The sequence below is a fragment of the Salvia hispanica genome, chromosome 1 (genome assembly GCF_029641045.1).
Source record: "Salvia hispanica isolate PSC_SH4W2 chromosome 1, Shi_PSC_v1, whole genome shotgun sequence".
In the NCBI taxonomy this organism is placed as follows: Eukaryota; Viridiplantae; Streptophyta; class Magnoliopsida; order Lamiales; family Lamiaceae; genus Salvia; species Salvia hispanica.
Window position 1 is genome coordinate 41,889,018 of NC_142692.1, and position 26,971 is coordinate 41,915,988.

The 26,971-nt window shown below is 36.4% G+C and overlaps 6 protein-coding genes across 14 annotated transcripts; 4 read left to right on the forward strand and 2 right to left on the reverse strand.

The window, feature by feature from the left end:
* Nucleotides 1-261: 261 nt before the first annotated feature.
* On the forward strand, nt 262-2,913 carry COS1 (6,7-dimethyl-8-ribityllumazine synthase / DMRL synthase / lumazine synthase / riboflavin synthase). Its single transcript, XM_048124888.2, has 8 exons — nt 262-476; nt 622-734; nt 939-1,034; nt 1,573-1,668; nt 1,772-1,850; nt 2,019-2,065; nt 2,266-2,325; nt 2,739-2,913. Exons 1-8 carry the CDS (start codon nt 347-349, stop codon nt 2,778-2,780), a joined length of 663 nt encoding a protein of 220 aa, XP_047980845.2. The 5' UTR covers nt 262-346; the 3' UTR covers nt 2,781-2,913.
* A 142-nt stretch (nt 2,914-3,055) lies between these two features.
* On the forward strand, nt 3,056-5,728 carry APS2 (ADP-glucose pyrophosphorylase small subunit 2). Of its 8 annotated transcripts, none has more exons than XM_048124887.2 (8): nt 3,056-3,716; nt 3,799-4,101; nt 4,177-4,593; nt 4,666-4,769; nt 4,845-4,959; nt 5,052-5,153; nt 5,244-5,386; nt 5,564-5,728. In XM_048124887.2, exons 1-7 carry the CDS (start codon nt 3,594-3,596, stop codon nt 5,382-5,384), a joined length of 1,305 nt encoding a protein of 434 aa, XP_047980844.1. In that variant the 5' UTR covers nt 3,056-3,593; the 3' UTR covers nt 5,385-5,386; nt 5,564-5,728. The 8 variants fall into 8 exon arrangements, with proteins under 8 accessions (XP_047980844.1, XP_047980838.1, XP_047980839.1 ...); XM_048124881.2 differs by having other exon boundaries at nt 5,244-5,354; XM_048124882.2 differs by having other exon boundaries at nt 4,848-4,959; nt 5,244-5,354.
* Nucleotides 5,729-5,975: 247 nt separating this feature from the next.
* On the reverse strand, nt 5,976-7,601 carry LOC125222350 (large ribosomal subunit protein eL20-like). The gene is made up of 4 exons (XM_048124890.1): nt 7,448-7,601; nt 7,246-7,361; nt 6,743-6,806; nt 5,976-6,446 (listed from the first exon to the last, which is right to left on the reverse strand). The coding sequence occupies exons 1-4, from the start codon at nt 7,460-7,462 to the stop codon at nt 6,105-6,107; spliced, it is 537 nt and encodes a 178-aa protein (XP_047980847.1). The 5' UTR covers nt 7,463-7,601; the 3' UTR covers nt 5,976-6,104.
* A 535-nt stretch (nt 7,602-8,136) lies between these two features.
* LOC125222416 (Late embryogenesis abundant protein, group 2) lies at nt 8,137-10,743 on the forward strand. 2 transcript variants are annotated; one of them, XM_048125008.2, is made up of 3 exons: nt 8,137-8,296; nt 9,264-10,216; nt 10,559-10,743. In XM_048125008.2, exons 2-3 carry the CDS (start codon nt 9,266-9,268, stop codon nt 10,562-10,564), a joined length of 957 nt encoding a protein of 318 aa, XP_047980965.1. In that variant the 5' UTR covers nt 8,137-8,296; nt 9,264-9,265; the 3' UTR covers nt 10,565-10,743. The 2 variants fall into 2 exon arrangements, with proteins under 2 accessions (XP_047980965.1, XP_047980964.1); XM_048125007.2 differs by lacking the exon at nt 10,559-10,743 and having other exon boundaries at nt 9,264-10,243.
* Nucleotides 10,744-15,732: 4,989 nt separating this feature from the next.
* Nucleotides 15,733-19,309, reverse strand: LOC125222524 (ankyrin repeat protein SKIP35-like). The gene is made up of 4 exons (XM_048125185.2): nt 19,196-19,309; nt 17,928-18,986; nt 17,058-17,490; nt 15,733-16,717 (listed from the first exon to the last, which is right to left on the reverse strand). Exons 2-4 carry the CDS (start codon nt 18,623-18,625, stop codon nt 15,902-15,904), a joined length of 1,947 nt encoding a protein of 648 aa, XP_047981142.2. The 5' UTR covers nt 18,626-18,986; nt 19,196-19,309; the 3' UTR covers nt 15,733-15,901.
* A 2,515-nt stretch (nt 19,310-21,824) lies between these two features.
* LOC125218990 (guanosine nucleotide diphosphate dissociation inhibitor 1) lies at nt 21,825-26,582 on the forward strand. Its single transcript, XM_048120827.2, has 13 exons — nt 21,825-22,155; nt 22,642-22,704; nt 22,785-22,868; nt 22,964-23,071; nt 23,213-23,385; nt 23,743-23,854; nt 23,958-24,038; nt 24,203-24,265; nt 24,771-24,872; nt 25,171-25,295; nt 25,740-25,950; nt 26,039-26,113; nt 26,248-26,582. The coding sequence occupies exons 1-13, from the start codon at nt 22,069-22,071 to the stop codon at nt 26,296-26,298; spliced, it is 1,335 nt and encodes a 444-aa protein (XP_047976784.1). The 5' UTR covers nt 21,825-22,068; the 3' UTR covers nt 26,299-26,582.
* The last annotated feature ends 389 nt before the right edge of the window (nt 26,583-26,971 follow it).

Sequence of the window (26,971 nt, forward strand, 5' to 3'; positions counted from 1 at the left end):
AAAATCGTCGAATTATCGCCGACCTCTCCCATTGGCGATAGACGGCGATAGACGGCGAAAAACGCCGACTTCATTAGGAGTGCTCTTAGACCACGAACGGTGGAACGACGGATGGAGGCAGGTAGAGTTAATGTTACAGTTTAACAATTTGTAGAAAAATCAAATGTACAAATATTAATAAAACTGTTCATAATAAATATTCTTTGTCTTCTTCTCCATGAAAGAAATAAATAAATAAATAAAAGATATACTACTATTTTATTTATTTTCAATCCATTGAAAGAGAGAGGAAACAGGGGAGGGGACAGTGCTTCTCAGTAAACCTAATTGATCGCATTTGCAATTCATGGCTTCATTTGCTGCAAATTCATCTCTCTTCTCTCCAAATTCGCTCCGCAGTCAAGTACAGTCTTCACCCTTCCGCTGCCGCTGCATTTCCTTTAACAACAACGATAAACAAATCAATCTACACAAAGGTTTCTTTCTATTTTCCCCCCTTTTTTTCATTTTATATGGACTCGAATTAATGTTCGATTCGATTTCCTATGAGTTTAATTGTGATTTAGAAGTGCTGAATGATACTTTCTTTTCTTAATTCTGGCTATTTTTTATCATTTACAGGTTTGGGATTATGGGGTGTGAAAGCTGGAAACGGAGAATCATTCTCTCAGACTTCAGCTGTTCGACATTTGACCGCCTCGCTTACCTCAGCCGAGGGGCTCCGTTTTGCTATCGTATGTGTAAATTTGGAGTTTTTATACTCTGTCTATTGATTAAGCAGTGTAATTCTTAGTTTATGTTGCTGATTCATCCAAAAAAACATATATTTATGAACTATTGGTGCTACTGTCTTTTCTCAAAATCAATGTAGCTTTTTTGGTTGTCAATTTGGGGATTGTGTTCTCTCTGTAACAATGATGGTTTATTTGGGTATAAAGGTGGTGGCGCGCTTCAATGAGATCGTCACCAGGCCACTTTTGGAGGGAGCATTGGATACTTTCAAGAGATACTCGGTTAAAGAGGAAGATATTGATGTTAGTAATCTAGCTTCACTATAGCTTTTGCAATTTCATTTTATGTTTTGTATGCTCATTGAGGTAGCTGCTTGCTTGCCAATATAAACATCTTAGACTGTTTGAGGTCAAATATTTGTTTGACTGCCTTGTTACTCAAGCTGTCAAGCGTAGCTTATGAGTATGACTCGACGAATTTATTCCTGGCTGATTGCATTTAAACAATATAGAATGCTCGACTTCTTCCAGAGCGAACTGATTGCAAAGTGGTGAAAATACTTAAAGCTGCTAGTCCGTTGGAATATGAACTGTGTATTTGACTATTTGCAAGTTATGGTGTGTCTCCCAATCCTTATATGTAAGTGCATACATTGACATTAAAAAAGTAGGAAATGTGAGTGGATAAACCTGAAGCAAAAAAGGGAGAATCTAGAGTATAAGATTGGTCTTGTTCTGTACCTTTTTGTTTTATTTAAACTGCTTATATAAATCGTCACCTTTTTTTGCAATGAGAAACTTGCATGCTAAAGAATGCATTCTTTTGATTATCTTGCACTAGGTTGTATGGGTTCCTGGTAGCTTTGAAATCGGCCTAGTTGCTGAGAAGCTCGGAAAATCAAGAAAGTATCAAGCCGTCTTGTGTATTGGGGCTGTGGTGAGATTTTTTTCTTCACATGCTATCAAATTTTAAACACCTTTTTGTGTCAATAATGCGCGCACTAGTACTAAAGAATTTTATTTACCGTGTTCGTCTGTAGATTAGAGGTGATACGTCCCACTATGATGCTGTTGCAAATTCTGCTGCTTCTGGAGTATTGTCTGCTGGTCTAAGTTCAGGTAAGTCTAGTCCCTGCTTGGCTTTTCACTCGTTCAAATAATTCACCTAGCTTGTTGTCAAATGGTTCCTTCAAATCACATGAAAGAAAGGATTAGCCCAAAAAATAATTTGAACTTTCAAACTATTCTTGTTCCTAAATACGATATCATGTTTTATGACCCTTGCAGGTGTCCCTTGCATATTTGGGGTTTTGACGTGCGATGACATGGACCAGGTAAATTATTAGATTTATCCTGTGTTTTTTCATCCAATTCATGTTTATGTTGATAAAGATTTCAGGATGTTGTATGCTATTAATCTTGCTTTTGAGCAGGCTATCTTTAGACTTTTTGTGTACATGAAAATGTAAAACTATTCTCTTTTTTTGCATTGTCAAAGCAAGTGATATCTGAAACTATACCACATTTGTTGCAGGCTCTAAATCGAGCTGGTGGTAAGGCGGGAAACAAGGGCTCTGAAACGGCATTGACAGCTGTAAGTTCATTATACATGTTACTTCTTGGTTTTCTTCAGTGAGTCTGTTTGGGTTGGAAATGACACAATCCCGTGTACAGATTTTATCTTAACTGAAATCAGATCAACTTGTCTTCGCTGTTCTTATAAGATATAGTTCTCATGCCAAAACATCGAGCTATTGCATTTAAAAGATTAAGCTGCAATTTTAAGTAGTAGTAAACAGCACAGCACACACATATTGTAACAGTTTGCATTCCATTTTCATGAGGCTGCTACCAGTCATGTCATCATTCATGCAAAATCAGAAGGGTTTCACCATGAGGATTGTTGTTCCTTCTCAGAAAAATTTCCAGTTTTACCCGTAGCTTAACTTTGTGCGTTGTATTGTAGTATTTGCAATTTTCTCATCTCTTATCTATCTTCATTGGCAGATTGAGATGGCATCTCTATTTGAGCATCATCTGAAGTGCTGAGGGGGCTTTCCTGGTTGCACCAAGGCTTTGTTGTGTTGTACCATTCAACTTTCAGGCTTCTGTTACAAGAGTTTTTTTGTTTCTTTGAAAAATCAGAACCTAAAATAATAAAATGTCTCACCCTACTTTTAAATTTGATACTTTTATATTTAATTTATTGGAGACCTGAAAGTTCAAGGCTTGACATAAAAGAGTTAAGGAAGAATACCTAACTTGAGGCTCACTATATTCTCAGCTTCCAAACATCACTTAAATATCACCTTTCTGTCCCTCTAAACACATAATTGATAAAAATATGCTTCTATTTCTTATTAGTAATGCCAAGAACATTTCCAAAATACATAAAATCAAGTATCCCCTTCAACAACAATAATTATTATAATAATACATTCTTCTTGTTTTTGTGCTATTTTCTTTTCTTATTATAAAATGGGTTTGTGCTAAGAATGAGTAGTGAGTGATAAAGCCTTTTAAGGGCAAAAACTAGAAGCTAAGATGGTATTTTTAGAAATAAACAAGGTTTCATGGAGCAGCAAGCATCTCACATGATGGAATAAAGACACAAAAAAGTGAAGAGAAGCTTAGGCCAAAAGTATCACAAAGAAGAGTTATATGTACATAGATAAATACTATTTGAAGAGCAGCAGCAACAAGCTGGTCAGGGACAAGATCTAATCTTGTGTCTATGAAGAAGAAGAAACCTAAATATTCCCTTCCTATCTTCCTCATTAAATCATTCTCTCCACACAATGAAAATAACCAAAAATATACACATTTCCTTAGGAAACCAAACAGTTCACATTTGTTAGTATAATGCCTGTGCTCTCTTCATGGTGCATCCTTCCCAAGACTGGCGCTACGTCTCCTTCGAGTTTATTGGTCAAGAGCTCGCAGAATCCGGACTGCTTGAACTCCCTTTTCCCACCAGCAAGCCAGGTGCTGAGGATAGTTAATTAGTATGAAAAAAAATATTAGATTTTTGTTCCTCTTGATTTCAAGAATGTGAAGTGTTTATTAGTGTGATCAGAGTGTTGCAGCAATTGTGTTTGGAGACCAGTCACCGCAGTCGAGACTCTACCCGCTGACAAAGAGGAGATCGGAGGCTGCAGTCCCTATAGCTGGGAACTACAGGCTGGTTGATGCTGTGTTGAGCAACTGCATCAACAGCAACATAACCAAAATCTACGCTCTCACGCAGTTTAACTCGACTTCTCTCAACTCCCACATTGCACGGGCCTACTCTGGCGCGCGTCTCTCAAAGGATGGATTCGTGGAGGTCATTGCAGCGTATCAGAGCCCAGATGACAATGGCTGGTTTCAGGTATTCATCACATTTCTGAAAATACTAAAAAGCGCATAAAAAGGCCTTAATTCTTATGCATTTGTATGTGCTTAGGGAACAGCAGATGCAATTAGGAGGTGTCTGTGGGTTCTTGAGGAGTATCCTGTCGACGAGTTCTTGATTCTTCCTGGCCACCATCTCTACAGAATGGACTATCAGAAACTCATAGACGCCCACCGGAGAAGCAAGGCACACATAACTGTCTCTTTGTTTAGCACAACCAAGAATGAGGATCTTGGATTTGGGATTTTCAAACTCGATTCTCAAAATGAAGTCCTTGAGTTCAGAGAGAATGAAGAGATTTCCAACCATCATTTTCAGACGAATAAGCACGATGGTGATGAGTTTCCGAGCATGGGAATCTATGTCATAAACAGAGATGTGATGAGAATGTTGCTGACAGAGGCTTTCCCAAATGTGAATGACTTGAAAAGCCAAGTAATCCCCGGTGCAATCTCCCTTGGAATGAAGGTAACTAAGCCATCTCTTTCTTGTCCCCATTAAAATCCTGAATCCTTTTTTTTGCATTTTCCCACTTTGTAGATCAATGGCTATCTGTTTGAGGGTTACTGGGAGGATATGAGAAGCATAGAGGCATATTATCGAGCGAATATGGAAACCATTAGAAGGGCAAACGCAATGTATAAGTAGGCATCTCCAACTAGTAATTTTTGAAAAGAAATGCTTGTCTAAACGCACATTCATATTTTTTACTATGATAGCAGCTTCTACGATAGAGACTCGCCTCTCTACACGCTGCCACGCCATCTACCTCCAACTCTTGTAAGGGATGCAGTCATCACGGATTCCATCATCGGAGATGGTTGCATTCTTAGTGTAAGCAAACATATCAAAAGTTTGTCTCATTCTTGGATATTGTTTTTCATTGATTTGATGTATGTGTGACGTTTCCTGTGTGTCGAACACAGAAATGCAGGATCAAAGGCACTGTGGTAGGCATAAGAACAAGGATAGGGGACAATGCTGTGGTTGAGGATTCAGTTATCATGGGGTCTGATACATATGATCATGTAAGCAAACTACTTAAGCATTTGTATGATCTAACTATTGTACTAAAAGGATTCAAAATCAGTCCTAATTAAGAGAATGGAAATATGCAGAATGGAATGAGTGATGGTGAAGCCATAGGCATTCCTATTGGCATTGGGGATGGCTCACACATAAGGAAGGCGATCATCGATAAACATGCAAGAATCGGGAAAAATGTCATGGTACGTTGCAAGATCGATGATCTATGTTAGGGGTGAGCATTTCAATTTTGGTTTTGAAAGTACTAAATCGAACCCAATCAAATTTTGAAATAATATTTTTTAACCAAACCGAATTCGATTATTCGATTTGGATTATTTCCATCGCCTCTATATCATGACTCAATTATTCAAACAAAACACTGAGAAAAGTATGCATGATTTTGCTGCAGATTATGAATAAGGACAATGTGCAGGAAGGAAACAGGGAAGCAAATGGCTACATAATTTCAGGAGGAATAATTGTGGTTATAAGAAGTGCTGTGATCCCAGATGGAACTATACTTTAGAAGTTTATTTATTTTTGGATTATATATGAAATAATCATTAATTTTTTATTTATAACAAAGTCAAGCAAAATTTATACAAATATTGGATACATCTTTACATAATTTCTACTATCATGTGACATGGTAATCAAAGGTGTCTCTACGAATGGAGATTTTAACGACTTTTAGAAATATCATTTCCTTTGAAAAATTTGTCAGGCCTTTTTTATTTGTTCAAATCAAATAACATAGCAAACATGAGAACATTGGTTTCAACTTGAAACAAACACAAAATAAGAACACTTTTAGGAAAATCTAATCAAAAACAACTTCACTCAGCAAAAATAAAGATGATAACGATACTACAACTGACAAAAATCATATCAAATTGATATTCTTGGTCGTAAAAATAGCATAACCTGGGCAATGTTCAACCCGGGAAAGCTTACATAAATAAGTTTGGCCTGGTTGCTTTGTAAGTGGTTTTGAGCTTCCTGCTCGGTGGCCTCACCACCTTGTACACCAATGGAAATTTGATCTTGGAATCATGGAACTGCTTGGTGCTCTCCCTCTTGCAAAGCTTTGCCGGGACAGTGGCTGTCTTGATGATCTGGATGCAATGACTGCGCACCCTGTGACGAGAAGCCATCTCAGTGTACATCTGCTCAACGCCACCATTCAAGGTCGTATCACGATACTCCTTGTACATGTTGTGGTAGCCGGTTCTACTTTGGTACCGCAGCCAGATCCCATAGTTCTTGATTGTCGTTGGATTCTTCTCAAATATCTGCAACCAAATGTAAAACACACAGATTATATTACAAAACTATCAAAAGTAGGAGCAGAAAACTATGACACTTTTGATGCTCTTTCAATTAAGACAAAAATGTATATTAGCATCAATATACAGCAACAATATAGTGCTAGGATTATATGTATCATTAAATGTGTTTATGTCATCTATAAACAATAAAATCACAGCAAAGTTATATCTACGGTTTTAAATCTTAGAAAAGAAGCAAAAAACTCATGTAAAGGGCTCTATCGATAATGGTTGATGAATAAAGAAAGTAGGATGTATACCTCATTGATGGCAAGAACCTGACCATTGCTCTTCTTCACCTTCTTAAGCTTTCTCAAGAAATACCTACATATATTAACCATTACTATATAAGCATTTAGCTAAATAGCCTATAGACATTTCAAAGAATTCAAAAGGAGCAAATCGTATCGGCAAAGCTAATTTTCACATGCATCAGATTTACCAGTCTACTAATGCAGTAAAGCTTATAGGTTTCAACTAATTCAAAAAGAAGCAATATGTAGTGGCAAAGCTAATTTTCCCATAAATCAATCAAATTCAAGTCTTCGTATGCAGTGAAGCTGAATATATGAGATACACATTGATATACAATTGGAGTATCAAAAAGTAAAAATTTTAAAGGAGCTAAGTAAGTATTTTGGGATCAAAATGCAGGTCGAAACAAAATATACGCAAAATCAATAAGATGATAAAGCATTGGGGCAAGAGCTATGACAAGTAATCTGAAAAACAACAGAATTCGAGCGGGAAAGAATAGTTATACCAGAACTTGGACTTGGCGCGAACCTCATTGGTGGCCCAAAGCTTCATGCGGAATATCTTAGGGTGCTCCTCCGTCTCGGTGGGCAGCGCCCTCCCCACCACCTGGTACTGATGAAACTGCACACAAACAAGTCATTTCAAAAATCACGTTGAAATGGGAAATATGAGCAACGCCACAGTGATCAAAACTAATTCACACATACCCTGTATGTCACCATTGTCGACCTCTCTCTCTCTCTCTGTGACGCCGATTGGGGATTGGGGCTTTTTTATTAGGAAACCCTAGAAATTAAACCTATATCTGTTGGGCCTCATCAAATGAATGGGCTAGTTATATCAATGAAATGAAATATGGGCATCTTCAAATATAAAAGACGATTACAATCAGTGTTGAACTAGTTTCGACGAAATCGTCGAATTCTCATTTTTCAGTTTATTTTTAAATATTTTTACACAATACGGATTATTTATATTCATTTTTAGATATACAAATTAATTAAATTATTCTCAGCGTGTTGATTTGGCAGTTCGACAATAGGAATATATCACAATTCCATAACACACATCTTGCGAAGTGGTAAAATATAAATTTATAATATGTAATTTAATATTTTTATAGAAAAATTAACATAAATAAAATTGAAAATCTGTGATTAAATCTATCATTTCTATATTATCAAAATTATTCAATGCCACGTGGCATAATCTCATTCATCCAATTGTCTTCTCTTATATTAAGACGCTCAAATAATATTTCCAGAATTAGTTTATGAACCTCCTAATAATATATGCAAATGAATCATCAATTGACAATTGTAAGGTCTCTCTCATTTTTGTAATGTCGGCAAAATAAATTAACTTAGTCACTCCATTTTTCGTTTTCTATATCCATTGACGAAACCAAGTAAAGATCCACGTGTACATTAAAAGCCAATCCTCTCTCCTGTATTATAATCATTACATTGGGTCATAAATATTACACTTATAAACTAACGAGATTTTATCAAGAAAGATCTCGTTCTTGGACATTACTTGCTCACTTCACTTTGCAGGTAAAATTGATCCTCTCCTTATCTTTCTTTTCTTTCTTTTTTTTTTGTAGTTGTTGTTGTGGGGTGATATCAGATTGTATATGTGGTCATGAGCTGTTGCAGTTTTCTTTTCATGATTTGGGTGTGGAATCAGCAGATCTTTTTTTGTTTGTTGGTGATGTATTGATATAGATCTATCTTGATCTTGATTTTAGTCACTCCATGTTTTGTGTTTATGGAGACAAACAGATCATTTCTTTTCATAACAAATTAGATTTTATGGTCCTGATTTTGGGTTCTAGATCTGTCAAAATTAGGCTTATGAACTGTGAAATTTGTGGGTCTTGATTTAAATGGGCAAAGATATGATCTTTTTGGTGATTTCAGTACCCTTTGACCTTGATCCATTTTTTCTGAATCTTGATGAATGAGCTCTGCAGTTATTTTCTTCTCTGTTTTCTGTTAAAATGAGATTCTATCAGAGGTTTGCTAGTGTTTAGCAAAGATGCATTTCATGTATGAATCTTGTTATCTTGATTCAGTCCATTTCCATATTGAAGTGTAATTGTGTAATGAAATCTTAATTGTGATGAATAAACCATAGCTAAATGGCAATTGGTGACCCTAATTTGGGTGGATGTACACAAGTTTTTGTCTTTGAAGTTTGAACCTCGAAGTCCGGTAATGGCATACGTGGTTAGAATCCTTTTTGAAACTGAACTTTGTGTTAGGATTCTCAGTATTCTGTATGCCAAGTTAACAATCTGTTCCTCTGATTTGATGCTTAGGAATCTGCAATAAGAATCATTCGACTTTCTTGATCGTTAATGTGGTCCCGTCCTTTTCAAGTCAATTATCCGAAATTCTACTTTTTCATTAGTTGTGATATGTGGTTTTATGGGGTTAGTTGCTTGTGTGTTTGTTTGCATCTGAGTCATCTATGTCCGCTGTCTGATATCTGCATCTTTTGTAACTTGTTACTCGATAGATATGTCGTCTTACGATAAGTCAGATGTGGCCGAAAGGGAAGTGAAGGACAGAGGGGAGAAAGAAGAGAATAAAGATGAGGAGAAGGGTGGCTTTTTGGACAAGGTTAAAGGTTTCATCCACGACATTGGTGAGAAAATTGAGGGAACAATCGGATTTGGGAAGCCAACTGCAGATGTTACTGAGATCCACATCCCTCATATCAGTATGGAGAAGGCCGAGATAGTTGTGGATGTCCTAGTCACGAACCCGAATCCTGTTCCAATCCCCCTCATCGACATAAACTATTTGGTCGAGAGCGATGGGAGGAAGCTGGTCTCTGGGTTGATTCCCGATGCGGGGACAATCCACGCACATGGCTCCGAGACTGTCAAGCTGCCACTTTGTCTTATATACGATGATATCAAGAGTACGTACGATGATATCCAACCCGGGAGTGTGATTCCTTACAGAGTTAAGGTCGACCTCATTGTGGATGTGCCTGTGTTTGGCAGGCTTACTTTTCCCCTCGAGAAGACCGGGGAGATCCCCATTCCTTACAAACCAGAGATTGATCTCGACAAGATTAATTTCGATAAATTCTCTTTCGAAGAAACCAGTGCCACGCTTCATTTGAAGCTGGGAAACCAGAACGACTTCGACCTATGCCTTAATGATATTGACTTTGAGATTTGGCTATGCGATGTGAGCATTGGCAGCGCTGATCTCAACAAGCCTACTAATATCGAGAAGAAGGGGACGGGCTTCATTGATGTTCCCATCACGTTTAGGCCCAAGGACTGTGGCTCTGCCCTTTGGGATATGATACGAGGAAGGGGGACAGGCTACGCCATAAAAGGAAACATCAATGTGGACACGCCTTTTGGGCCTATGAAGCTTCCGATTACTAAGGAGGGTGGCGAAACTCGTCTCAAGAAGAACAAGGAAGATGGAGGCGATGATGATGATGATGAGGTATGCTTATAATGTTGTGCTGATTTAGATTATTTTCTTAGCTGATATTCATCACTCATAATACTTGTATTTGCTGTGTGTTTTGAACAATGTGGAGTTATCTAGGAACCCTTCTACCCTGTTAGGAAATAAAGTGATCACAAACATAAACGAATAAACACATCAATTGTTTACCTAGTTCGATACGATGCATATCTATATATTGGAAAAATAGGCGACAGTGATCATAGTAACAATAGGAAACGTGGTGGGCCTAAAATACGTGTACGAAGGCCCACAAACGTGTTGGGCCTAGAATACATTCGAGATCGTGGACTGATTTACTTCATTTTTGGTTTCCAGGAATGAAAATGAGGAGATGGCAATTGAGGAGTTGAAGCTCAGCAAAGATTGTGTGTGGAAGTTTTCTTGTTCAAAATGTTGACTTATCGTTTGTAAACTTATCTTTAATTATGTTTAATGATATTATCGTATGATAAATCGATATCCTTAGTGGGGTGAAATAAACTGACTTTGATTCTGTTTTACTATGATTGGAGTGGATTATCAACGGTTCTGATCCGGTTAAAACTTAAAAGAACTCGCCATGTCATAGTATTTTGATTGGTTTGCTTGGTTTTGATTAATGGAATATAAGAATATGCATAGGTTTAAGGTTTGTTATGAGATTCTCAAACTATATCATTAAATTTAGTTTTTTATCATAGAAAGCTGCATAATTCTAAGAATATAGATGCATAAAAAATTATGAAAAGATTTTATAAGATTTTCGAGTTATAAGATATTGTGTTACAGAGCTTATTTGTCGAGGAATAGTGTTAAAAATAGCAGTTATGAGAGTACTCTTTCGTCAAACTTTTAATAATAGTTAATCGTAATATAGATCTCTAGTTTATAGTATCATTTAGCCTTTAATTTTTTTTTTTCATTATTCGTCTCTTGCTCGTATCTTCTATCATTAATGTTGTAATTGCTTCTAGCGATGTCTACATGGAAAAATACATCAAAACCCGCCCCAAAATTCTGCGTCCGCCACCACTTAGTTGTCTTCCTTTTAGTACTACTCCGTACTAGTATCATTTGGGTGGACTAACGTTGACTTTCATGAAAGGGCAGTAGCGGTCAACGGCGTATATGCGTGCTTGTTGAATTTTTTCCCAATTTGAAACCTCTTTTCTTGCAGCCATTTATGAATTGGGTCGGTTTTGAAAGGGGTTTTGTGCATGTGTTAATTCAAATTTGGGTTGCAATAAAAAATTGGTTTAAGTGCATGAACAGAGAAATATGCAGATACAGATTCGTTCTTGTAAAAGTCTCCGGCACGTGTTTTTTTTAATTAATTTTATTAAGATCATGTGAATTTGCATGTGAAAATTTTTGGAAATTCAGCGTCATTCTTACAGTATAAGAAAAGAAATAAAATTCTGATCCTATAATAGAAATTTGGATGTTAATCTAATGTGACAACGTGAATTTCAAGATATTTTACGCTTGTTAGACATAGTTTTTACATGTTCAGAAAATGATTATAAATCATTATGAACCCATAATATTAAATGTTTGACACATAAACATAACACTGAATCGAAGATTTCGTATATGTGATCAATTTGGTAGCTTAATTATGTTGTTAATAATTTCTTTTTAGGGTCGGATTCTATTTAGCCAAGGCAATGAGGTCTTTGACTCTGGACAAATACAAGTTTACAAGTTTTAATCTCAATTTAAAACCAAGCAACCGACTTATTGAAATGGATTTCAATTTTAAATCAAATCAATTACTATAACGAAGTTTCTCAAGCAAGGAAAGCAAAAAGTTCCAAAGATTTGCCGACAATTTTAAGGCACAAAGCCACAATTTAAATCATGTGGTATGTGTGATAATCAGTGATATGTAATCTGTACATACATCATAGGAGTATATTTTTATTATCCAACTGGATTAGCAAATAATGTAAATTTTACATTTCTTTTGTTGTATTTTTCTAAGAGTATCCACAGTGGGAGGGCCGCGGCCCTTGGCCCGGAGTTGGGCAGGGCTCGGCCCCCCACTACTGAGCCGCCTGCGGCCCTTGGTCAGATTTTTTTTTTTTTCGAAAATTGTTTTTATAAATACTATATTCCTCCCATTTTTTTTATCTTTCTCCAATTCTAAATCCTAATTTCAATATCTACCATTTTCAAAGTTTACAAAATGCAAGGTGGAGATGACGACACCAAGTAGGCGGACGGTGTACATCATTTTTTTTATTGTATTTAAAAAAAATTCGTTGTATAATTTTACCCTATCTATATTACGACGAAAATTTGGTTTCAATTTTTAATTTTTAAAGTAAGCATTTTTTAATTATTATAGGTACATAATTTTTATTCTAGTAATATTAAAATATAACAAAAATGTATGAAAATAATTTTAATTGCTCAAATATAAAAAAAATGATGATCTGGAGGGCCACTATTGTGGTGGCCAAGTTTTCATGGACACATCCAAAATTGGGTATGTCCAATGAGTGGTGGCTTGCGCATGCCCTAACATTTCATTCTTACTAGTAGTAATAGTCACACCGAACAAAGGGGCCAGGGGAGAAGAACCTAGAAATTAATTGAAAAAGAGATTTTCAAATTCTTATTATTGATTTCACTGCTCATTCATTGAACTCAGTCATTTTCTTCATCTATATGGTTGATAAAACATCCTTAAAAACCCATTTCAAATCCTCTTTATAATTGAGCCCTAAAAAGGAAACAAGACATATACATTGTTCCAATCAAAATTGGTTCTTGTTTTCTGTCGTCAAAAAAAACACAACAACAATTTTCCTATTCCTCTCTCTCTCCAAAAATTGAAAAAATTGATCCATTTCTTCGTAATTGGTGCAGCTGGGGCGAGGAAAGATTGGATTGTTAGTGAAATGAGCGGTGCGGAGCGAAGGCGATCGAGTTTGGTGATGAATGTGGAATATGATTACTCGAAGAAGAAGAAGGTGAGGGGCAAAGATGGAATTTCGCAGGGGTATGGAGGTAAAATCTGGCAATATTTCACGCTGGAGTCGGTGCTGCTGCTGGCTTGCCTCACGGTGTCGCTGCTGATTCTGCCGCTGCTGCTTCCGCCGCTTCCGCCGCCGCCGTTTCTTCTTCTGCTGCTGCTGCCCATCTTCATTCTCGGCCTCCTCATGTTCTTGGCTTTCATGCCCTTTAACGCCACCACCTAGATATACATGTATATAAATATACCAAAAAATTTTATAGGTAAATTAATCCAAATTTTAAAGATTGTGTCATACTACTAGTTAACTCGAATTCGAGATCTTTATTACTATCATTTTTTAATGAGACGTATTATTTTGAATCTTGTTGATTGCAACTTCCTATAATTAATAAAAAATTCAATTACTAAACAAACCAAAATAACTAAATAAGTTTGCATATCTAAATCAAAAGGGTGGAGTGTTTCTAAAGAATCCTTTTCTTCAAGTTTCAAGTGATACATAAATCTTACTTACAAGGAGAGCTAGGCGTGATTTACTGAATTGGGCCCTATTGAAGCGCAGCCCCGGGCTGGACGATGTTACGTGTAGAGATGACAAATGGGCCGGGCCAGCTCAGGCCCAGCCCACCAATGAAATGGAGCGGGTTTGGATTGGGCTGAGTATGTTAACTGAGCTACAATTGGACCTTTTTACAAACCCAGGACCGGCCCAGGCCCAGCAGAATCTGATATATGTCCTATATACTTCATAATACTTTGAATAGATCCATTTTATGCATATAATACATATTATTATTTGTTACTCCATAAGACAAATTGAGTTCAATCAATCTAAATCAAAACTTATAACAAATTTGATTTCCATAATTATAATGATTAATTAGTAACTAATTTTCTCTTTAAAAATAGTATACCCTATAATTAAGCCTTAGAAGGCAGCCTTCGGTATATATGTATATAAGTATGAATTATATCCTATATATGTTTTCTAGTAATTTAATAGTAAATGCATGATTATTTTATATTTGTATATTTTAAACATACTCATAGATTTTGTTAATGATATTATGCAAACAGATAATCTATTAATTTAATTTCTCAACCTAAATCCAAACTTATACTCCATAATTATAGTAACAAATTGTTAATTGTTATATTGTTCATTGATTTGATTTGCATTTGAATTCCATAATTATAGTAACAAATTTGAATTCCATGATTACATTTCATTTGCATGATTATAGATTTTTATCACTAAATGATTTGCATAATTATGAATATTAGTTGTTAATTGATTTATCTAAATTAAATAAGAGTAACATTTATGTGTGTATATATTACATGCGTGTGAATACACATATTTGTTAATTTTGGATATGAAATTATATTATGTCATTCCTTTTATTTTTTACATATAGTGCCAATCTCTTTGGTTAGGAAAAATAATTGACCTTGGCCCGGCCCAGCCCAGCCGCTGGGCCTGGGCCTGGGCTGGGCTCATTCTGCATACCAAAACCCAGGCCCGGCCCGCCTCAGTTATGGGCCTGGGCCGGCCCACTTGACATCTCTAGTTACGTTGCTCTATTGCAACGGTGCGGGCGACTACGGTCAATTTTTCCCTTGGTAAATTTTTTTACTAGTATTTGATTTTGCCTTCATTATTTTCTTATTTGTAAATTTTTATCTTTTAATTATATTATACATTTTTTTCTGTAAATAGCACATAGAAAATGCAAAGAATTTAAAAACGATGACATCTTCAGACTTTTACTCTCATTTGGTACATTTTTGTCATTCGGCACTTGCCAATAGGCCAAAAGGCGAGGGGAAGGCCCCAATGACCAGTGCCCCTTTGCATAATCGGAATTGCCTTTGACAGGCTTCGAAATGCGATGTTTGATTGCACCACAATTTACAAATGTTCAACGACAAGCGTCAACACCATGAATCACATCCTCAAGAAAAAATTATAAGTTTTGATTATGTGATTTTATCTTGCAAGTTACCAACTTTGTTTATGTAATTTTAGGAATTTCGTTGTCATATAGTAAGATTTTAATTTATGAAAATTGAATATGGGCCGTGATATGATATGACTGCTCTTATTGCAGAAATTAGAGCTGAATTGAGACATAAATAACAGCTAAAAATGGAATTTTAGCTTTTGAAAAAAAAGACTTGTGAAAAATCTCACGATTAAAATTTCTACCTTGACTCTATACAAAACCTATCGAATTGTAAAATCCAAGAGACAATAAAATTGATCATCATTCTTATTGAGGTTGATCAATTCCCCATCATCACTTGATAATTGACTAGCCTAAAGTTAAAATTTAATTATAACTTTGTTAAGGTTTAGTTAATTTTTATTAGTCACGAATAGTTTTTAACTAGAACTACGTAACTAAGTTATTCACTTATTTGGATCCCTCAAAAGAAAAAAGAAAAAAAACTAAGTTAATTGAATCTTGAAACTGGCATAAAAAAAAATAAATAAATAAATAAATAAATGACAGTAACACCAATATGCAGGTAAAAATTAAGCATGACCATACTGTTAATTGATTAGTTGGAGATTTATGTAAGCCATAGTGCACCAAATGAGGTTGAATTGGGCACAAATCAGCATATAATGAACATGTTCATCAGATTTTTTTCCCACACACTTCACACACTCTTCTCTTTCTAATATTCCATTACTTTTCTACACCTGAACCTTGAGCAGTGATGAAAAATGGAGGTAGATGATGCTCCAAGACTGCCATTAGTTCTCTCCTTTGCCCGGGCTCATCGAGGACCACCCCCTCCAGCCGCCTCGCGGCTTCCACCAGCTGTCCCCGGTGCCTCTGAGACAACAGCCGCCCTCCCGCCTTCACACACTCCCTATACAGAGGCAGGTACGCTATCGTCACCCTCAGCGGGGCGGGCAGATCCCTCAGACAAACTGGCGACTCGCCCCATCTCAGAATCTGGACTAGGTTTGAGAAGTGTACCTCTCCTTCCCTTAGTCCCTCCAAGAACGCGACGTCCGACCAGTGTTCTTTCAAAAACGCCCTCAACTCAGGGGCGATCGCCTCATCTTCTGATCTGGCGATGCTGTCGGCGACGGCGTAGGTTGCTATGGGGTCCCCCAGAAAGTCTGCGTGGAGGAGGAAAGCTACCCCTTCGAGAGAGCCACCACTTCGCTCGCCAGCGGCCTTGAGTATTTCGATACTGAGGGCAGCGAGAACGTGCTGAGGAACGTGAGGGAGAAGATATGAAGCGGCACCTACTTGACTGCGTGAAGTGGCAGCTGTAAGGGCAAGACAGAGCTCCATGTCTCGGCAACCCCTTTGGACGAACCACTGAACAACGGCCATGCAGCCCCTTTCGGCAGCTCTCATCAAAGGACCCAAGAAAGCCGTAGCATTACCCTCTTCGACTAGACATTCCATAGTACCAATTTTAGCATAGTGTGAAGCAAAGCCCAGGGCCAGATCAACATCCACATCCAAGCTGTTCCTTTGAGCAATCTAATACACAAATACAGCAATGAAACATGTCACCCATGAACAACTCAAAGCATCACAGTTCTCCCCAAAATGGGAACACAAAAACATACATGAAGTATTTATTCACAGCAAACATTTAGTGAATAAGGGGGTATTTAGTTTGACTGATAGGATTTACGATAAAAATAGGATTGACTATTTATAAAATAAGATGGTCAAACATGCTCAAAATTAATCAATCCATCAAAGAAAACAATGGATTAGCTTGTACGGAGTAGTATTTATTTTTATCAATCCATCCTATCCTTAAGTAAATGCCCCCTAAAAGTATTGCCTATCAGTAGACATTAGAAAAAGATACCTGCAATAAAATGCGAACAAGTTCAGTACTCCCAAAACGTGAAGCCTCCAAAAAACACTGGTTAACATTGTCTGCGCCACCCTCAACTAGCATGCCCAGTAATCCTTGGATTGCAGTAGCTGATATACCTGATGCCCATCCAGGATCAAATGAGCTAGAGAAGAGGGTAAGTGGGAAGCAAGCTGCATCAAAAGCTTCAGTAAAATCCTTCCCGGTAAGATGGTTGCCTGCAAGATCCAGGAAGGTCTTGAAAGCAGATAGCTGTAGTTGTATCTCAACAGGAGAATTGTGGCCTACTCTGCCCCTGTTTCCCTGGCAGCGAGAATGGAAACTTATACATTTAAGAGCCCACTCGGTAAATTTCTGAACTTTAGCGCCAGCTTCAGCCTTCAAGACTTCATCCCCGTTGCACTCTTGAAGCCTTTCATGTAACCTGCCAGTATGGATTGTGAAAATGTTCAGAACATAAGCAAGAATGTCAGTAAGCAGCAGGCAAGATATCAATCATTTTTCCTCTATAAATTATAAAGTGAGTTAGAATATTTTATTGCAGCAATTTATCCAAAATTAGCTTGAAGGAAAAGGAATATTGTTAACTAGTGTTAGCATTAAATTTACCATTACTTTCTGAACAAATCACCAGACAGTACAAATAACTTGGAGAGTCCAGTTATTTAATTTCTTAAGATTCAAGAGCAAGAGAGGCAGACTAAAGTCCCAAGTTACTCGATCCACTAACTCCATTGGCTTACGAAGAATAATTTACTAAAATAATAAAAAACCTAACTAACAATATATAATGTATACTTATGGAGGGTGAGCATTCCTACATATAAATGAGTGTGTGCAGAAAAAGGTTCCTTTAACTACCTTTGCGCCATTACAGTAACAGTGTCAGTAAGGCTCATTGTGCGACTTTGGCAAGCAGAAACACATGAAGCAAGAAAGGAAGTCCTGAGTGCTGCTCGAGTAAAGTCATACGCCCCATTAGCAATAATCTTCTTGATTAATCCAGTAATTCCATGTAACTCTTGCTGTGTGCTCAAAAACCAGACTGAATCCAAAGCAATGCACAGTGCATCATTTAGAGTCTGTGGATCAGCCAACAAGATCAGACTCTCAGAAAGCTCCCAGTCATGGGAACTCACAGCACCCTGAAACAATCGACCTAGTTCAATTCTATCTTGTCGACTGAGCTTCCTCCCACTCTTTCCAGGCAGAGAATCAGAAGCAGCCAATCTGGATTTCAGTTTCTCAGCCCCACAGCTACAAGAGCTAACGCTGGCATCTTCCTTAACGACAAGAGGAGCTTCTCTAGAGAAAACCACATTTCTATGGCTTCTTCCCTCGCACTTCTCAGAGCTAAAGCCAACAATCTCAGATCCATTTTCCCCCTCATTGCACATCCTCGATATCTCAGTCTCAGCCGTTTCCATTTCCATCATTTCAATCTCAGAACAGTGAGGCTCATCCATATTGATCTGATTCTCAATGTCTAACCCTTTGCATTCAATTTCACTTCCAGCCCCACCTTCTATATCGAATACAGTCACCTTCTTTGTTTCCATCGGCCTCAAGCTCGTAACACGACTGGAAAAGGTAGCAAAAATAACTTCATACAACCTCAGTTTTTCCAACTTTCACCCATTCCTATACTTCCATAGAAAAACTCAGACATTAATGTCTGATAACTTCGGCCACAGGAAATCCCAAATCTATACTTGCTAATTTCCTTCTTTATAGACTATTAACAAAAATCCTACCGGAAAAGGGGATAGAAATACCAGTTCAGAGATCAAAACCCTTCTCTACAAACAAAAAAGGCAATAAATTTACACACCCAAAATGGCAAAAACCAGATTCCGATGACAAATTCAGCCTTGAATCATACGAAATTCATCTCCAAACATATCAGCCTCTACCAAATTCCTATAGCCAAAAATTTCACACTAATCAATGAAAAAATTACCTAAAAGATGAAAAGTAAATACCGAAATGATGAGGGAACAAAATTTAATCAACGCAACTCGGAATACTGGAATACATAAATCAAACAGAATAAATCTAGTAGAATCAAAGATATTGCATAAACAATTCCATCCCCCGAGAAGGAGAAAGAGAAGGAGAGAGAAACAAACCTAAAAAATTATGAAAGGAGAGAAGTAGAGAGAGAAGCCATGTTGGTGGTTGAGGCTGAATATCTGTGTATGGTTCTTCTCACTCCTCAGCTCTTTTGTTTTCTACTGTTTTTTTTTTGTTCATCAAAATTGCTGTTTTTTACCGATCACCACTTTTCCCATTTTTCCTTTTTCTCTTGATTTTCAACTTTTAATTTTATAAAGTTAAAAATGAATTAGGGTTTCTGTTGACCGTAAAAATTAACAAAACATTAGTAGTAATATATAATTGGTTGAAAACAATTAAATAAAAAAAAGGAAGATTATCTACAAGTGATAATATATCACAAAGAAGAAAAAAGAAAAATGAACCATTCTAATAGAATCTGATTCTCAATCATTATGGTTTTTTCATCAACCGTGTATGTATTTAAAACTAATTTAAATTATTTAATTGTTTTACAAATTCAGAGAGATCTTGTGAAAATATGTAAATTATCATTTCAATTATATAGTTACTTTCCCTTTTTAATTAAGTGATGCAACTATTTTTTTGGTGGGCCTACATGTGTAGACCTATATGCATTTTCATTTATTTAATGTCTGCTTTTTGTCCATATTCATACTTCATCCACCACCAAGTAGCGTCACTAATCATTAAATATTTTTAATTCAAATGCCTACGTATATGGCAATAATATGGAGTAGTATATTACAAATATTTCATCACTTGATTTGTTCAAATACTACTATTTGTGATGTTAAAATCGTGATTTTGGGAACCATTGGTTTTACGTGATTTTATGGGTCACTAAAAATTCATAAACTTATTTTCTCTACCTATCTTCAAATTCCAAGGTATTCAATAAAAACAAAAAATTGGCCTTCTTTTAATTTAATTAAATTATTTTGGGTACCTTTTCCTCTCACACCAAGTAACACAGAATTGATAGAGACGCAGCATCTTTTCAATTTCCATTTTTGTATAGTACTGTATTTAATTATTCCCATGTTGGTGTAATTCGTGTCTATTTAGTTATACCACACGTTGGTATAAATTTAATCGAAAAGTCAAAATTAAGACGTCGTTAATAAAGATGCCAATATATGACTCCGTTTCTTTCTAAAATCATAACTATACTTTAGTTATACCTTGGCTTAATTTCATTATACTCCACTTTTTAATATTTTATCTATAGTGTTATAAAATTGTTCAATTCCTTATCTTTATTTTCTTAGCAAAAAAGTGTACTTAAATTTCAAGTACTTGACAATATTAAAATATTATTCACAGTTCCAAATCAAATACTACAAAAATATTAAATCTACATAAATAAAAAAGCTCTTCCAAGCAGGAACGCAGCCAGTAATTCATAATAGATGTAGCAAAATTATGTATAGAGGAATATCGAAATTTAATAAGGGGGCATTTAGTGAATATTGTTAAATACATATATAAATATAGGAGTGTTGAGCATTTGCCTCATCTAGTCAAAGGCTAGCTTCGCCCCTGCTTCCAAGTCCCACCTCTTCCGAGTAAGAGTACTTAATTAAAGGGTTTCCTCGTTTCATCTTAGAAAATGCTCAGTGCCTCTTGTAGTATATATGTTTTGTTCGATCTGCTCTTTATTATCAACATTGTTGTAGATGATGCATAACTCTGAGTTTGTGGACAACTCTTTTTGAATCAACAATCTCTTTCCGAAAACGTTGTTTCTTTTTGTAATTGGCAACAACTTGACTCTCATAAATGCCGCCGAAGTAACACCTGAAAATCATTTTGGTATTATATGTTTAATATATTGTGTAAGTTATGCATCATTTATAACAATGCTGAAGTAGCACATGAAAATCATTTCCGATGACTCCACTCTATACGAGAGTTGGTTGGACTCGATGCGTTGGAGAGTTGATGAAGAACCAATTCCATAAGAATAGTTGTAGTTGGACTAGTAATCAACCCGAGTGGGAAGATGAAACAAATTCTGGATTGTATGGTTCGACTCCAAGACTTCGAAGACAAAATTTGAATTGTTTTAATATTAGTCAAAATTCACTGATAGAGAAAATTGAAAGGCATACATGCAAGAAGAAATGATGAAAAGGCGTGGGTGGATGAGTCGAAAAAGTAGAGAGAATTAGATTAGAAATGCGGCTGACCACGATATTGGATTACCCATCCCATACTTCCTCACGCATCTTTGCAGAGGCGACGTATGCACTGCTCGTCACAACGTTGTGCTTGGTGCATGCTCTAAGTGCTAGTTACACATCTTATATACATCGTTGGATTAATCCGTTTTGTTATTTGCACCTTATACAACAATCAAACATTTGTAATAAGTGCGACATACTAGTAGTATTATAAAGAACATGCATTCAATAATTCCGGACTGGGTTCGCTTTAGGTTCCGATCGAATTCGAGCAGCCCATCAATGATTAATTTTTTATTTTACTTTATTCAATTTGACCATAAATAGATAATAAAATATCTTGCATAAAAAAATAAATATATACATATATAATATTCATAACTTTCCAGGATATGAAAATATAAACATTCCAGGATTATTTTCGCTGGTTAAGTAGTATGTAGACTGATGAGTGATGAGTGATGACTGATCAATTTAGTTAGATATAAAGAGTAAATTAAATTTGACTAAAGATAATCCATTTAAAAAAAAATTCGCAAACCTGCTGCTGTGCAGCTTCTTCCATATCTACTGTATTCGGATTAAAAATTTAAAATTGTAGAAAATCTCAACTCACCGGAATCTCGGAGAAAACCCTAGTCATTTTGCCCCAAATCATTGATCCTGTTGATCTGTGTGCCCGAATTGGTCAATTTTCAGTCTCTGTTCAGATTGTTTAAATTTCAGACTCGGAAATCAAGATGGATGAAGAGTACGATGTGATAGTGCTCGGAACCGGTCTCAAGGAATGCATCCTCAGCGGTCTTCTCTCCGTCGATGGCCTTAAGGTTTCCGTTTACGTTAATTTTCAATATCTTGCTCCATTTGATTATTGAAATGCTTAATCTTTTGCGATTTGCTATTTTATTTTTTAATTTTGGGTTGATAGGATATCATTTTTGGCGACTGAATTGGATCATATAGTTGTTTGAGCTTGCAGAATGGATTAGGTGTTTGATCTAGTGGTGTTGAGTACTCTTCCCGTTATTACGAGCTGTAAATTTTACGATTTTTTTAAAAGTGGTCTGTGATTCTATTTCACTTGAATTCCTTGCAAATCAAGGGTGTATATGATTTCTTTGAATTTGAATTGCAAACTTTCAGTTTAATGCTATATGATAAGTTAATTTCTTATGCCTGTACTGTGTTAATGTTAATTAGTGAGTCTTCCTCTTTCTCAAAGACCCTCCTAGTTCAAACCATTCTTTTTGACCTTACAACAGTTGCATTTCAATCGTGTAATGAGCTTCATGTCTCGTGATCTTTGCTAATAGGTTCTGCACATGGATCGCAATGACTACTATGGTGGGGAGTCGACTTCACTTAATCTTATTCAGGTGCTCTTCTTCTCCACTTTGAAATAGATTCTAGCTCCCTGGCCCACAATCTTACTTTTTCAATCTTGTTGACCACTCAGCTTTGGAAGAGGTTTAGGGGAAGTGACAAGCCTCCAGCTCACTTGGGTGCTAGCAGAGATTATAATGTCGATATGATCCCTAAGGTTTGTAACTTTGTACATTGCATACACTGTTGTATGTACTTTGAATCTGTTAGTGCTGCTTGTTTTTCTAATGCTGCTGCCTTCATTTACTTCAGTATATTATGGCAAACGGTGCTCTTGTTCGCGTCCTTATTCACACTGATGTAACTAAGTATTTGTACTTCAAAGCTGTTGATGGAAGCTTTGTGTACAACAAAGGGAAGGTAACATACTGCATTTAGTCTTTCAGATATGTTTGCGTTTGTTTCTATCCACATTTGTGTTCTAGATTCCTGCAGATACATTATTATTTATACAATAACAATAATACTGATTGAATTATTTGGTAAATTTTAATGCACTAGATTCACAAGGTGCCTGCAACTGATATGGAGGCTCTGAAATCTCCGCTCATGGGCATCTTTGAAAAGAGGCGTGCAAGGAAATTTTTCATTTATGTCCAAGATTACAAAGAAAATGATCCTAAAACACACGAAGGCATGGATTTGACAAGAATTACCACTAAAGAACTCATTGCGTATGCCCTCTAGAACCTTTGCTTTATCAGTTAGAAGGCCTTATACTTCAGAATCATCATTTGCTGTTTTTATGTCTTTATTTAATGAGTTAAGATTTTGTTCTCAAGGTTTCAAGAACTGTGTTAATATTTATTTTCACTGATGTCACGGGCTGTATATTGCCATGATTTTTAGGAAAAGAAGAGCATTCTGTCCTTTTTGAGCAACTTGCATGAAAAACCTTCGTATAGTTTGATATATTGACTGGAACCATAAATTTTATAAATGCAAACTCTCATTGGAAATTGCTTGCGTCATGCGGTGCTTTGAATTTACTTGCAAGCATCTTAACATCTTGTTTATCAAAATCCATGCAGAAAGTATGGCCTTGATGACAACACTGTTGACTTTATTGGTCATGCACTAGCTCTCCATAGAGATGACAATTACTTGAATGAACCAGCATTGGACACCGTTAAAAGAATGAAGGTGATTCTTGTCTTCCTGAAACAAGTGTTTGGTTCTTTGTTGTTTGTTTGTTTGGAAGACAGTAATACAAGACTTGTCACTAATATTTCCTTTTGAACTATAGCTTTATGCAGAGTCTCTAGCACGTTTTGCTGGAGGGTCACCATATATCTATCCTTTATACGGCCTTGGAGAGCTTCCCCAGGTCTATCTCAAACCTTCCTGTCTGCTCCTGAATTCATATTTTGCTTTTGTTTTATTTCAATCTTCTTACTCACTATGCATTTCAAAATTCCTATCTTCCAAGTCCTTACCCTAAATATATATACACCTTGTTATTTAAGTTTCATTGCTGTTACTTATGACCAGGCATTTGCTCGTCTAAGTGCTGTATATGGTGGAACCTACATGCTGAACAAACCTGAGTGCAAGGTAATTATTCACACATTTTTCATTCCTCATCCTTGGGTTACTGTCCAAGATCCTTGCCATTTTTATTCCTCACCTAATGGGAAGATGTTGTCAGCATATTGACAAAAATAGTTTGTGTTGAACAAATATGTACTACTTTCTTGAACTGAAACTCTGGCTGAAATAACTTGACCTTTTTTTTCCAGAAGACTAGGATCAAAATAGGTTGAATAATTGGTTTGATTGGATTTTTTTGCACTTTAGATGGAGCACATATTGAATATTGTACTCCTAAACTGAAGATTGAGGCTCAATATAATTCATATATTGTTACTGCTCGAGTAAACCATAAACCTTGACCTTTAACCGACAATAAGGCTTGTCAATCTTTTCGCTTAGATATTCTGTGTACTTCCACTTTTGCTAAGGTGTTTTTTGATTTTAAAGTGAAGTTGGTCTTCTGTTTTTGGCTGTCAAAAATGCATTTTGTCTGCACTTGCATTATTTTTAGTTTTAAAAATTCCAGGTCGAGTTTGATGAGGAAGGCAAGGTGTGTGGTGTTACATCAGAAGGGGAAACAGCTAAGTGCAAAAAAGTTGTATGTGATCCCTCCTACCTTTCAAACAAGGTAATTTCCTTTTATTTTTGACACCCATTTTTTGTTACAACGTTTTAGATCACTTTATTTAGTGCTGATTAGTTGAGTGTATGACATTAGTGCTGATTAGAGTGTATGACAAAGATGTATAAAATCTTTTGAGAAGTGGTATCATACTTCAACAAGTAGAGTGTATGACATTAGTGCTGATTAGTTGCTGAACCTGAAGTTTTCGCTGGCACTCATTATGTGGGAACTAAGCTCTTTGTTTTACTCATTTCTTCTTCGAATGGATTCTTCATTGACAATAACATGTTTGCTGTTATAGGTTAGGAAGGTTGGCAAAGTAGCTAGAGCTATTGCTATCATGAGCCACCCAATTCCAAACACCAATGATTCCAATTCAGCACAAGTTATTCTACCCCAAAAGCAGTTGGGTCGCAGATCAGACATGTAAGTCATTACCCTGACATTGCAACCGGTAAATTATGGTTAAATTGAACTTTGCAACACTAATGTTGCAACCTGTAAATCATTTCCACTGTCATGATAGATGGCATAAGAGATGCAAAAATTAAAGATGTAATTGTTACTTTTATTGCATGTAAATTATGGTAAATTGAACTTTGGATGCTTCAGTGTTGTAAAATTTGTCTTCGTGGCCTCATTGGCACCCCTAGACAGAAGCCAAAAGGGTATAGGCCCTTAGCAGAAAACATTAGTGCATAAACATTATGATTTGGATACAGTAACCAACTGATTTCATAAGTGTTATTTTATCTTTCACGTGAGCTGTTTTCATCTCTACATGTTCTCAAGTGAGTTGTTCCAAGTCAACATTATCCTGCCATAAGAACCATGATGTTGTTTAACAGCCGATGATTTTTGGTTTTCTAGGTATCTGTTCTGCTGCTCCTATTCTCACAATGTTGCCCCGAAAGGGAAGTACATTGCTTTTGTCTCGACTGAAGCAGAAACTGATAACCCCCAGAGTGAACTCAAACCTGGTATTGATCTTCTAGGACCTGTGGATGAGATATTCTTTGATACTTATGACCGATTTGAACCAGTGAACGAGCCTTCTCTAGACAATTGCTTCATATCAACAGTAAGTTTGTTGATAAATTTATTTGAAAATAAGTACTCCTTGATAAGTTAGGTTCATTTCTATGTACTTACATAACCGTGCATGACAGAGTTATGATGCTACCACTCACTTTGAGTCCACCGTCGATGATGTGCTGAACATGTACACCTTGATTACAGGAAAGGTAAGAATTGAATCTCACAACCTATGCCTTTCTTTTTAAGGCAGGACTTAATCTGTACCATTGTCATGGTGTTCTGTTTAATGTGAATAACGAATCAGACGTCTAAACGTGACCATTTACTCTCTTTTTTTCAGGTTCTGGATCTTAATGTTGACTTAAGTGCTGCAAGTGCTGCTGAAGAATGAGAATGCTACTGCTTGTTCTATGCTTTTATCCTAGTAATGTCACATGGATAGAAGAGCTTGTCCTATAAAATCGAAGAAATGATGTCTGCTTGAATTGTTTCAAATGTTGGTATCACAGTGACATTTGTTGATGGTATCACGTGTATGGGTCTCGAGCCTCCGACCTCTCTTTGCGACTGGTCTGAGTCTCGTGGTTATATATTCAGGTCGTTGTATGTTATCAGTCTGTCTTATTAACTTATCCAAGCCCCTCTTCTTACATCACAACAAACTCTTTTCTTCTAGTATTTGTGATTATTTTTTTTTATCATTCCCTAGTATTTTCACATCTATGCTATTTTGCATCGATAAAACTATCCTGTAATCTAATTTCAAAGCATATGGTTCAGATTCTATAAATCACAGTACCATGATGAAGGATGCTTGTTCTAGGAAAATGCTAATCCACCTTCGAGGTCATATCTGTTGCTATGTTATTCGTTTGCTATAATAAATGTGGAAAGAGATGTTAATGTACAAAAACACACCCAAGATTACTTATGTCGAATAAATCGTTAAGCTAAAGTGCTAATTTTGTAAAGTTTTGGTGGTAAGGTAGTTAGAGCATCCGTTGCCATGTGTGTAGGTATTGAGTACATCGTCGTAGTGCATGAAGCACATGGCACCCACGCAC

Coding starts and splice junctions, on each gene's coding strand:
- COS1 (XM_048124888.2), top strand. CDS start 347: ATGGCTTCATTTGCTGCAAATTCATCTCTCTTCTCTCCAAATTCGCTC. Junction 1,035..1,572: donor TTAAAGAGGAAGATATTGAT/GTTAGTAATCTA, acceptor ATCTTGCACTAG/GTTGTATGGGTTCCTGGTAG. Junction 2,066..2,265: donor CGTGCGATGACATGGACCAG/GTAAATTATTAG, acceptor CATTTGTTGCAG/GCTCTAAATCGAGCTGGTGG.
- LOC125222524 (XM_048125185.2), bottom strand. CDS start 18,625: ATGGAAACAAAGAAGGTGACTGTATTCGATATAGAAGGTGGGGCTGGA. Junction 17,491..17,927: donor GTTACTGTAATGGCGCAAAG/GTAGTTAAAGGA, acceptor CCATACTGGCAG/GTTACATGAAAGGCTTCAAG. Junction 16,718..17,057: donor TTGTTCGCATTTTATTGCAG/GTATCTTTTTCT, acceptor TTTGTGTATTAG/ATTGCTCAAAGGAACAGCTT.
- LOC125222350 (XM_048124890.1), bottom strand. Junction 6,807..7,245: donor CGCGCCAAGTCCAAGTTCTG/GTATAACTATTC, acceptor TAATATATGTAG/GTATTTCTTGAGAAAGCTTA. Junction 6,447..6,742: donor AGGTTCTTGCCATCAATGAG/GTATACATCCTA, acceptor ATTTGGTTGCAG/ATATTTGAGAAGAATCCAAC.
- LOC125218990 (XM_048120827.2), top strand. CDS start 22,069: ATGGATGAAGAGTACGATGTGATAGTGCTCGGAACCGGTCTCAAGGAA. Junction 22,705..22,784: donor CTTCACTTAATCTTATTCAG/GTGCTCTTCTTC, acceptor TTGACCACTCAG/CTTTGGAAGAGGTTTAGGGG. Junction 25,951..26,038: donor ACAATTGCTTCATATCAACA/GTAAGTTTGTTG, acceptor CGTGCATGACAG/AGTTATGATGCTACCACTCA.
- LOC125222416 (XM_048125007.2), top strand. CDS start 9,266: ATGTCGTCTTACGATAAGTCAGATGTGGCCGAAAGGGAAGTGAAGGAC.
- APS2 (XM_048124881.2), top strand. CDS start 3,594: ATGCCTGTGCTCTCTTCATGGTGCATCCTTCCCAAGACTGGCGCTACG. Junction 4,770..4,844: donor AGGGCAAACGCAATGTATAA/GTAGGCATCTCC, acceptor TTACTATGATAG/CAGCTTCTACGATAGAGACT. Junction 4,960..5,051: donor GAGATGGTTGCATTCTTAGT/GTAAGCAAACAT, acceptor TGTCGAACACAG/AAATGCAGGATCAAAGGCAC.